The sequence below is a fragment of the Pimephales promelas genome, chromosome 22 (assembly GCF_988280905.1).
Source record: "Pimephales promelas chromosome 22, fPimPro1.hap1.1, whole genome shotgun sequence".
In the NCBI taxonomy this organism is placed as follows: domain Eukaryota; kingdom Metazoa; phylum Chordata; class Actinopteri; order Cypriniformes; family Leuciscidae; genus Pimephales; species Pimephales promelas.
The window spans coordinates 280,518-293,892 of NC_142790.1; the positions used below are offsets into that span (position 1 = coordinate 280,518).

The window sequence follows — 13,375 nt, forward strand, 5'->3', positions numbered from 1 at the left end:
AGGAACACGCTGAGGAACACGCTGAGGAACACGCTGAGGAACACGCTGAGGAACACACTGAAGGAACACACTGAGGAACACACTGAGGAACACACTAAAGGAACACACTGAAGGAACACACTGAAGGAACACACTGAGGAACACACTGAGGAACACACTGAGGAACACACTGAGGAACACACTGAGGAACACGCTGAGGAACACGCTGAGGAACACGCTGAGGAACACACTGAGGAACACACTGAGGAACACGCTGAGGAACACGCTGAGGAACACGCTGAGGAACACACTGAGGAACACACTGAGGAACACACTGAGGAACACACTGAGGAACACGCTGAGGAACACACTGAGGAACACACTGAGGAACACACTGAGGAACACGCTGAGGAACACACTGAGGAACACACTGAAGGAACACGCTGAGGAACACGCTGAGGAACACGCTGAGGAACACACTGAAGGAACACGCTGAGGAACACGCTGAGGAACACGCTGAGGAACACGCTGAGGAACACGCTGAGGAACACACTGAGGAACACGCTGAGGAACACACTGAGGAACACACTGAGGAACACGCTGAGGAACACACTGAGGAACACACTGAAGGAACACGCTGAGGAACACGCTGAGGAACACACTGAGGAACACGCTGAGGAACACACTGAGGAACACACTGAAGGAACACGCTGAGGAACACGCTGAGGAACACGCTGAGGAACACACTGAAGGAACACGCTGAGGAACACACTGAGGAACACACTGAGGAACACACTGAGGAACACACTGAAGGAACACACTGAGGAACACACTGAAGGAACACGCTGAGGAACACACTGAAGGAACACACTGAGGAACACACTGAGGAACACACTGAGGAACACACTGAGGAACACGCTGAGGAACACGCTGAGGAACACACTGAGGAACACACTGAAGGAACACGCTGAGGAACACGCTGAGGAACACGCTGAGGAACACACTGAAGGAACACGCTGAGGAACACGCTGAGGAACACGCTGAGGAACACGCTGAGGAACACGCTGAGGAACACGCTGAGGAACACACTGAGGAACACGCTGAGGAACACGCTGAGGAACACGCTGAGGAACACACTGAGGAACACACTGAGGAACACGCTGAGGAACACGCTGAGGAACACACTGAGGAACACACTGAAGGAACACGCTGAGGAACACGCTGAGGAACACGCTGAGGAACACGCTGAGGAACACACTGAGGAACACACTGAGGAACACGCTGAGGAACACACTGAGGAACACACTGAGGAACACGCTGAGGAACACGCTGAGGAACACGCTGAGGAACACGCTGAGGAACACACTGAAGGAACACGCTGAGGAACACGCTGAGGAACACGCTGAGGAACACACTGAGGAACACACTGAAGGAACACGCTGAGGAACACGCTGAGGAACACGCTGAGGAACACGCTGAGGAACACACTGAAGGAACACACTGAGGAACACACTGAGGAACACACTAAAGGAACACACTGAAGGAACACACTGAAGGAACACACTGAGGAACACACTGAGGAACACACTGAGGAACACACTGAGGAACACACTGAAGGAACACGCTGAGGAACACGCTGAGGAACACGCTGAGGAACACGCTGAGGAACACGCTGAGGAACACACTGAGGAACACACTGAAGGAACACGCTGAGGAACACGCTGAGGAACACGCTGAGGAACACACTGAAGGAACACGCTGAGGAACACGCTGAGGAACACACTGAGGAACACACTGAGGAACACGCTGAGGAACACACTGAGGAACACACTGAGGAACACACTGAGGAACACACTGAAGGAACACGCTGAGGAACACGCTGAGGAACACACTGAGGAACACACTGAAGGAACACGCTGAGGAACACACTGAGGAACACACTGAGGAACACACTGAGGAACACACTGAAGGAACACGCTGAGGAACACGCTGAGGAACACACTGAGGAACACACTGAAGGAACACGCTGAGGAACACGCTGAGGAACACGCTGAGGAACACACTGAGGAACACGCTGAGGAACACGCTGAGGAACACGCTGAGGAACACGCTGAGGAACACACTGAGGAACACACTGAGGAACACACTGAGGAACACACTGAAGGAACACACTGAGGAACACACTGAGGAACACACTGAGGAACACACTGAAGGAACACACTGAGGAACACACTGAAGGAACACACTGAGGAACACACTGAGGAACACACTGAGGAACACACTGAGGAACACGCTGAGGAACACGCTGAGGAACACGCTGAAGGAACACGCTGAAGGAACACACTGAGGAACACACTGAGGAACACACTGAAGGAACACACTGAAGGAACACACTGAGGAACACACTGAGGAACACACTGAAGGAACACACTGAGGAACACACTGAAGGAACACACTGAGGAACACACTGAGGAACACACTGAGGAACACACTGAAGGAACACACTGAAGGAACACACTGAAGGAACACGCTGAGGAACACACTGAGGAACACGCTGAGGAACACACTGAGGAACACACTGAGGAACACACTGAAGGAACACGCTGAGGAACACACTGAGGAACACACTGAGGAACACACTGAAGGAACACGCTGAGGAACACGCTGAGGAACACGCTGAGGAACACGCTGAGGAACACACTGAGGAACACACTGAGGAACACACTGAGGAACACACTGAGGAACACACTGAGGAACACACTGAAGGAACACACTGAGGAACACACTGAGGAACACACTGAGGAACACACTGAGGAACACACTGAGGAACACACTGAAGGAACACACTGAGGAACACACTGAGGAACACACTGAAGGAACACACTGAGGAACACACTGAGGAACACACTGAGGAACACACTGAAGGAACACGCTGAGGAACACGCTGAGGAACACGCTGAGGAACACGCTGAGGAACACACTGAGGAACACACTGAGGAACACACTGAGGAACACACTGAGGAACACACTGAGGAACACACTGAAGGAACACACTGAGGAACACACTGAGGAACACACTGAGGAACACACTGAAGGAACACACTGAGGAACACACTGAAGGAACACACTGAGGAACACACTGAGGAACACACTGAGGAACACACTGAGGAACACGCTGAGGAACACGCTGAAGGAACACACTGAAGGAACACACTGAGGAACACACTGAAGGAACACACTGAGGAACACACTGAAGGAACACACTGAGGAACACACTGAGGAACACACTGAGGAACACACTGAAGGAACACACTGAAGGAACACACTGAAGGAACACGCTGAGGAACACACTGAGGAACACGCTGAGGAACACGCTGAAGGAACACACTGAAGGAACACACTGAAGGAACACGCTGAGGAACACGCTGAGGAACACACTGAGGAACACGCTGAGGAACACGCTGAGGAACACACTGAAGGAACACGCTGAGGAACACACTGAAGGAACACACTGAAGGAACACACTGAAGGAACACGCTGAGGAACACGCTGAGGAACACGCTGAGGAACACACTGAGGAACACGCTGAGGAACACGCTGAGGAACACACTGAGGAACACACTGAAGGAACACGCTGAGGAAAATGCTGAGGAACACACTGAGGAACACACTGAGGAACACACTGAAGGAACACACTGAAGGAACACGCTGAGGAACACACTGAGGAACACACTGAGGAACACGCTGAGGAACACGCTGAAGGAACACGCTGAGGAACACGCTGAGGAACACGCTGAGGAACACACTGAGGAACACACTGAGGAACACACTGAGGAACACACGCTGAGGAACACACTGAAGGAACACGCTGAGGAACACACTGAGGAACACACTGAAGGAACACACTGAGGAACACACTGAGGAACACACTGAGGAACACACTGAAGGAACACGCTGAGGAACACACTGAGGAACACACTGAGGAACACACTGAAGGAACACGCTGAGGAACACACTGAGGAACACACTGAGGAACACACTGGAGGAACACACTGGAGGAACACACTGAGGAACACACTGGAGGAACACACTGAGGAACACACTGAAGGAACACACTGAGGAACACACTGAAGGAACACACTGAAGGAACACACTGAGGAACACACTGAGGAACACACTGAGGAACACACTGAGGAACACACTGAGGAACACACTGAGGAACACACTGAGGAACACACTGAAGGAACACACTGAGGAACACACTGAGGAACACACTGAGGAACACACTGAGGAACACACTGAAGGAACACACTGAGGAACACACTGAGGAACACACTGAGGAACACACTGAAGGAACACACTGAGGAACACACTGAGGAACACACTGAGGAACACACTGAGGAACACACTGAGGAACACACTGAGGAACACACTGAGGAACACACTGAGGAACACACTGAGGAACACGCTGAGGAACACGCTGAGGAACACACTGAAGGAACACGCTGAGGAACACGCTGAGGAACACGCTGAGGAACACGCTGAAGGAACACACTGAAGGAACACACTGAGGAACACACTGAAGGAACACACTGAGGAACACACTGAAGGAACACACTGAGGAACACACTGAGGAACACACTGAGGAACACACTGAAGGAACACACTGAAGGAACACACTGAAGGAACACGCTGAGGAACACACTGAGGAACACGCTGAGGAACACGCTGAAGGAACACACTGAAGGAACACACTGAAGGAACACGCTGAGGAACACGCTGAGGAACACACTGAGGAACACGCTGAGGAACACGCTGAGGAACACACTGAAGGAACACGCTGAGGAACACACTGAAGGAACACACTGAAGGAACACACTGAAGGAACACGCTGAGGAACACGCTGAGGAACACGCTGAGGAACACACTGAGGAACACGCTGAGGAACACGCTGAGGAACACACTGAGGAACACACTGAAGGAACACACTGAAGGAACACGCTGAGGAAAATGCTGAGGAACACACTGAGGAACACACTGAAGGAACACACTGAGGAACACACTGAAGGAACACACTGAGGAACACACTGAAGGAACACACTGAAGGAACACGCTGAGGAACACACTGAGGAACACACTGAAGGAACACACTGAAGGAACACACTGAAGGAACACACTGAGGAACACACTGAAGGAACACACTGAAGGAACACACTGAAGGAACACACTGAAGGAACACACTGAGGAACACACTGAAGGAACACACTGAGGAACACACTGAAGGAACACACTGAAGGAACACGCTGAGGAACACACTGAGGAACACACTGAAGGAACACACTGAGGAACACACGCTGAGGAACACACTGAAGGAACACGCTGAGGAACACGCTGAGGAACACACTGAGGAACACACGCTGAGGATCACGCTGAGGAACACACTGAAGGAACACGCTGAGGAACACACTGAGGAACACACTGAGGAACACACTGAGGAACACGCTAAAGGAACACACTGAGGAACACACTGAGGAACACACTGAGGAACACACTGAGGAACACACTGAGGAACACACTGAGGAACACACTGAGAAACACACTGAGAAACACACTGAGGAACACGCTAAGGAACACACTGAGGAACACACGGAAGGAACACACTGAGGAACACACTGAGGAACACACTGAGGAACACACTGAGGAACACGCTAAAGGAACACACTGAGGAACACACTGAAGGAACACACTGAGGAACACACTGAAGGAACACACTGAAGGAACACGCTGAGGAACACACTGAGGAACACACTGAGGAACACGCTGAGGAACACGCTGAAGGAACACGCTGAGGAACACGCTGAGGAACACGCTGAGGAACACGCTGAGGAACACACTGAGGAACACACTGAGGAACACACGCTGAGGAACACACTGAAGGAACACGCTGAGGAACACACTGAGGAACACACTGAAGGAACACACTGAGGAACACACTGAGGAACACACTGAGGAACACACTGAAGGAACACGCTGAGGAACACACTGAGGAACACACTGAGGAACACACTGAAGGAACACGCTGAGGAACACACTGAGGAACACACTGAGGAACACACTGGAGGAACACACTGGAGGAACACACTGAGGAACACACTGGAGGAACACACTGAGGAACACACTGAAGGAACACACTGAGGAACACACTGAAGGAACACACTGAAGGAACACACTGAGGAACACACTGAGGAACACACTGAGGAACACACTGAGGAACACACTGAGGAACACACTGAGGAACACACTGAGGAACACACTGAGGAACACACTGAGGAACACACTGAAGGAACACACTGAGGAACACACTGAGGAACACACTGAGGAACACACTGAGGAACACACTGAAGGAACACACTGAGGAACACACTGAGGAACACACTGAGGAACACACTGAAGGAACACACTGAGGAACACACTGAGGAACACACTGAGGAACACACTGAGGAACACACTGAGGAACACACTGAGGAACACACTGAGGAACACACTGAGGAACACGCTGAGGAACACGCTGAGGAACACGCTGAGGAACACACTGAAGGAACACGCTGAGGAACACGCTGAGGAACACGCTGAGGAACACGCTGAGGAACACGCTGAGGAACACACTGAGGAACACACTGAGGAACACACTGAAGGAACACGCTGAGGAACACACTGAAGGAACACGCTGAGGAACACACTGAAGGAACACGCTGAGGAACACACTGAGGAACACACTGAGGAACACACTGAGGAACACACTGAGGAACACACTGAGGAACACACTGAGGAACACACTGAGGAACACGCTGAGGAACACGCTGAGGAACACGCTGAGGAACACGCTGAGGAACACACTGAGGAACACACTGAGGAACACACTGAGGAACACACTGAGGAACACACTGAGGAACACACTGAAGGAACACACTGAGGAACACACTGAGGAACACACTGAGGAACACACTGAAGGAACACACTGAAGGAACACACTGAGGAACACACTGAGGAACACACTGAAGGAACACACTGAGGAACACACTGAGGAACACACTGAGGAACACACTGAGGAACACACTGAGGAACACACTGAGGAACACACTGAGGAACACACTGAGGAACACACTGAGGAACACACTGAGGAACACACTGAGGAACACGCTGAGGAACACGCTGAGGAACACGCTGAGGAACACGCTGAGGAACACGCTGAGGAACACACTGAGGAACACACTGAGGAACACACTGAGGAACACACTGAGGAACACACTGAGGAACACACTGAGGAACACACTGAGGAACACACTGAGGAACACACTGAGGAACACGCTGAGGAACACACTGAGGAACACACTGAGGAACACACTGAGGAACACACTGAGGAACACACTGAAGGAACACACTGAGGAACACACTGAGGAACACACTGACTCTGAATGACAGTCTGAATTAAATCTGTTCATAATATACAGTGATCAAGTCTCTTCAGAAGAATTGGATTTAATACTCCATTAATAAGGATTTAAAATCGTTTCGAAGCGTCAGAGTTTATATGGATTTGTCTGTATTTATCTTCATGAGAACGTTAGAGTAATGGATGACAGATTTTCATTTTTGGTTGATTTATCCTTTACATAATGATGAGCATCTCATTGTCTGAAGAATCCACCAGCTTTCAGAAAACACACTAGTGCAGAGAAGAAAACTACTTGTCAAGCAATTTCATGAGTTTCATTTTAAATAATGCAAACTGTAATCAAGAGCTTTATGGCAGAATTACTCATAAAAAGCACAATCCATTTTTTAAAGCAAAATATAACAGATACTCAAGATAAAACACATACAGCCATATTTATGAAACACAGACATGAATCATGCATCTGTCGTGTGATCAGATCATCATACAAACCTTTTCAACACTTTCACTCAAACTAAACTCTGTTTCAAGTGAGCCTTACATTTGTCGACCTTTCTCTTAAATATTGTTCACCTCATGAAAATTAATTTAAAAAAAAAATAGCAAACGGGACGGACTATCTTACATGTCATCGAGATCCTGCACATGAGCCACGAGCAGCGGACTGAGGAGAAGACAGGAGAAAACTGCAAACACAGACAAGCACAACATCACTTCATGATAATCATACCTCAGATATGATGATGAGTTATGAATAAAGCATCTGTACCTGCAGTGAGCAGCGCCATAACTGCGAACGAGAAGAAGAAGAAGAAAAAGAAGAAGAGCATCAACAGGAAGTGCAGACAGTAGTGGAGCCGGCGCATGCGCACTGGCCCAGGGGAGCTGACGCTGACGTCACGCTGCCTACGTCACGCTCGCCGCGGCTCAATCAGTCAAGCGTGCTTCCTACATAGTGGACGACATACACTACATAGAGACAGACATTCTGTGTTTTCTTATTGAAACCAGACAAATCTGCAAAAACAGGCATCAGAGAAACACATACTAACAAAAGACAGATCTTGAACATAATAGCCTATGTTGTGGCTGCAGAAATGTGTAGCTAAATAAAAAGCTAACAAACACTAAGTAACTAAATGTACAAGGACAAGTGAAAGCTTCAAGCTTCAGAGCATTTCAATCATTTAATATGGTTATTAGCATTGCTTGCATGAAGGCTGTTTCTCTTAGTCTGGATTTGAGATGTTTTTCCAAATAATATCATGACATGATCCTTCAGGTTTTGAGGCTCATATATAGTTTGATAAGGGGATGAACATTTATTCTTCGAGTTATTGACTGCATAACTTCAACTGAAGCTGATTTTAGGTTTTAGCGTGTTAATCACACCATAGGACTTGTATTTGTCTGAAACATTGTTTATTCAGTCAAGAAAACCCGGCATAGAGTTTAGCATGAAGTGTTTTCAAGAGGAATGTAGCCTATCTGTCAGGACTGTGTGTGATTCAGGGAGATGTGTGTGTGGTGTGTAGTGCTTTGTGAAATTGTGAGATGTGTGTGTGTGTGGTGCAGTGCTGTATAGTCAGTGTGTGAACAGTGACACACACAGGCACTAGAGGGCAGCAGAGCTGTTACCATGACCGGTTAACATCTGTGTTGTGGAGCACATCTGGCCTTCAGAAGTTCAGAGACTCGCGACACACACTCGTTTACTCACGACACACACCCATTTACTCAAGCTGAGGGAATCACGGAGCAAAGAGGAGATGAGGAGAACACAGAGCAGGTTACTGTTGATGAAACAACTCCTGAATTCAAATTCTGTCGATTTTATTACGAAATTAAATCAATAAACACCGTTTTGTTATTTGTAAATGTGACGTGCAGATCGCCGACAGATATCTGTTCAGGCACGCGATCATCTTTTACTCTTTAGCCTAATAGTAGGCTACACCAATGAACAAGAAAGAGACGGTATAGTCTAATACTGAAATGTATAAATACATTTCAGTATTAGACTATACCGTCTCTTATTTTCATCCTAATCGATCAATCAGTGTTTTTTTTAACTGCGGAAAGAGGCAATAAGCTGCAATAATGTCACATAAGTTACATTTACCTCAGGAAGCCATTTGACCGATATCTGCATTCGACCATAGCACGTTGGCTAAAAGCATTGCTATAGTGCATGAGTACTTAAGTATTTTAACTTTATTTTACTTTTATGTTTGTTCATATTAACTTAAACAAGGTGAAAAAACCTTGAGATTTAATTTAACTGCAGAACGGCATCTTTCATCTTTCCCCATCTATAGTTAAACACACTTGTGGAAAAAATATTGACTTTTTTACCATTATTTTAGGACACTCACAGATTTTATGATTTTACAATGGCATCAATAAGCTTGTGAAATATCTGGATATCCGCATCGATTACTCTTCTGAGTCTTAGCCGGCTATCAAGAAGACCGCCAAGGATCCATACAGACTTTGATTTTTGGCATACAACTTGCTAACATTTACACTAACGACCTATCAAGACTGACTGAACTGAGGGAAGTATACTGATACAATTGAAGATAATGATGTGAAGACAGGTGACTCAGATGATGAACACAAGGCACAGGCTGGTAGGTGAGGGAGTGAGTTCAGTGGAGACTAGGGGAAGTGTAGTGAAGACAAAGCCAGACTAACTGCAGACGAAGACTGTGACGTGTTATTTATATGCATTACACAAACACATTTTTACATATATGCATACACACATAACCCTAACCTGGCTATCAAGATTTGCCAGGCAAATGAGCTTTCACAAATGCATACAAGGACATTCAGTGAGATGACGGCGTCAGCGAGCGTCAGAGAAAGTGATGACGCGGCGAGTACGGTGGCCGAGAGAGCTCACCGCGGTGCAAGCTAAAGAAGACACATGTGAATAGAAAAAAACACCCGCAAATTAATAAAAATCCTCATCAGTCTCACAACATATGCGCTCACAACACAACCAAATAAAGAAACGCGCTGCAAGCAACACCGTCCACAACGGAAATGTTTTTCTGGGGAACCAAATAAGTGACGGACCCGACTGCATACACAGGACGTGCTTACAGCAAAAAAAAAAAAAAAAAAAAAACGTTTATTGACAAGAAATGAAAGCCTATATATTTTTTTCTAATTCATGGAGTAAAATCAAATTTGTAGATTTGCAATTAGTACCATAAATATTAACCGCCGCTAGTTTCATGTCTCTGGTATCACTCCGCGGACTCGCTCTGTCTTCACACACACTGAAACCGCCATTTTATGCTCTCTGTTATGTTATGTTTTCAAGTGAAAACGACCTCTCGCAAGACTTACGCATTAATATTACTGTAACAGTGTATAAAGGACGATTGTTGTTTGTTTTATGGGAAGCTTTTAGAGAATATTCAGGTAAGATAGTAAATATCACGAGTTCACATCCACATATATTTATTCTGCGAGCTGCCCTGTTATTAATGAAAACATCAGTGTATTTTTAAAACTCGCTGATTCAGGGACAAAATGTTTAGTATTTGTGCATGAGGTAAAAGCACAATAATGGAGAGCAGAAGAAAGATGAATTAATTCAGACCTTCAGCTTCTTCCATCGATTCAGGAGCTTCAGAGACTAGAGTTTCGGTTCGGTCCCGATAGAATAGAAATACTCTATTTATACTGAATGCCATGATGGAGAGAACTGGTGTTTTGACCCAGTATTACACTGTTTTATTGCAGGAAGGAAACTCCTCTTCAATCTCCATAAGTGATTTCTTGGGTCTCTTTGACAACACACAAACAGACACACACACACACACACACACACACAGATACTGTGTGAGATCATCTGGTTGAAAAGAGAGGTAGATGATGGGTCCCAGTGATGTGGTGTAAATGAAGAAGAGGAGCGGTCCAAGCACTGAACCCTGGGGAACCCCTGTGGTCAGCTGATGTGCTTTGGACACCTCGCCTCTCCATGTGACCCTGATCTACCTGTGAGATAGGACTCAAACCAGTGGAGAGGAGTACCTGTGATGCCCAGAGATGAGAGGGTGGACAGGAGGATCTGATTGGTCACAGTGTCGAAGGCAGCAGACCGGTCCAGGAGGATGAGGACGGATGATTTGGAAGCAGCTTTAGCGATCCGCAGGGCTTCTGTGACCGACAGTAATGCAGTCTCGGTCGAATGCCCTTTCTTGAAGCCAGATTGGTGGACATCCAGCTGGTTGTACAGAGACAGGAAAGATGATACTCAGTTGAAATCTCTGGCAGTTAATTTTGTTTGATTTGTTCATTGCAAACAGCTAAAAAAGTCTTTTGATCGGTAGTAAATGTCTGTGTATCAAATGCAGGTTTTGGCCGAGAGAACACGTATAAACTGCTGCCTTAAGAGGATACATCTTATCAGACCACCCAGAGATGAGACATCTCAGTTCAGCTCTGTTCATGGATCAGAACATGCTGGATCTGTACTTAATGCAACATTACAAAAGGCTGTTTAATATGGAAAAATGTTATATTCATAAAAACAATGAAAATCCCACTCAGAAGGACAAAGTGCATATCTCTCCTTTTAATGTTCAGAAAACTGACATTTATTTAGCAGTTAACAGGAGTTTCCAATTACAGTTAGGCCGTGTGTGTGTATGTGTGTGTGAGGTGAGGTGACTATGTGAAAAGCGGTGTGTAAGCGTAAAGTGTTCTCTCCCAGCAGGGAGTGGATCAACAGACCTCCAGCGCTGCACCTCCTCCTCCTCCTCCTCCTCCGTCTGCTGCTGCTGTGACCTTCTCAGGAAAACCCCTAAACATCTTTTATTATCTCTGTTTGGGCCGTTTAATCAGTCCTTTGATACGTATTGGCCTAGAGAATTTAGCAACTGACTTCAAACACAAATCTGTCTCCGTGGCAACAAGGCAGGTCACTACTAACTATGCCACCGTCTACTACAGTACCGCATCAGGGTCAGGGTCATTGTGTTCTCCCTGAGGAAAAATTCAGTAGGAGAGGAAGAGTTGACTGAACTCGTTAAATCATCTAAATCAACATGTATGTTAGACCCTATACTGACTAAGCTACTGAAAGAGATGCTAGAAAAGCAAGCAAATTTTATTTATATAGCTCTTTTCCAAACAAATGAATGCAGTTCAAAGTGCTTTACAGGCACAACAATTAAAATCAAGTACAAAATACAGGTAAAGTACAAGAAAAAAGGCAGTATCTTCACAACTATGTTCCTTTTTAGAGAGAAATCTGCGAGGATTTCCAGTCCGTATCATAGTACCGAGACAGCTCTCGTTAGAGTCACACATGATCTGCTCTTATCATCCGATCGTGGTCGTATCTCTCTATTAGTGTTACTCGATCTTAGTGCTGTATTTGACACTATCAACCACAACATTCTTTTAAATAGACTAGAAAACTATGTTGGCATTAGTGGAACTGCATTAAATCATTATTATCTGACCGTTATCAGTGTGTAGCAGTAAATGAAGAGATGTCTTATCCATCACAAGTTCAGTATGGCGTACCACAAGGCTCAGTACTAGGACCGCTGCTGTTCACTCTGTACATGCTGCACACACACACACACACACACTCTCTCTGTACATGCTATACATGATATATCATTAGGAAGCATGGCACAAGCATGAGCCGAGCTATGGCGAGCAGAGAGTGCTGGACACCGGCTGGTTATGGACTTGCTCAAACTTTTATTTTGGATCATTTTTAAAGGCATACTCCACCGGGTTTTCATATTAAACTATGTTATTCCCTTAACTAAGACGAGCTGATGCATACCTCTCTCGTCTCAGTGCGTGCACTCTATCGCTCTGTATTGCCGCAAAACTACGTTAGCACTTAGCTTAGCCCAGTGCATTAAATATGGGCCAAAAAGAGAAGCTAACGTAGTTTTGCGG

At 46.6% G+C, this 13,375-nt stretch overlaps 1 protein-coding gene across 1 annotated transcript in view; it reads right to left on the minus strand.

The window, feature by feature from the left end:
- The window catches only part of tmx3b (thioredoxin related transmembrane protein 3b), a 31,162-nt gene extending 22,810 nt beyond the window's left edge, over positions 1-8,352 (minus strand). The window contains exons 1-2 of the mRNA XM_039666392.2: positions 8,205-8,352; positions 8,061-8,121 (exon numbers count right to left, since the gene is read on the minus strand). Coding sequence (XP_039522326.2) covers positions 8,061-8,121; positions 8,205-8,301 — 158 coding nt within the window. The 5' untranslated portion in view covers positions 8,302-8,352. The remainder of the gene's footprint in view (positions 1-8,060; positions 8,122-8,204) is intronic.
- Between the last annotated feature and the right edge of the window lie 5,023 nt (positions 8,353-13,375).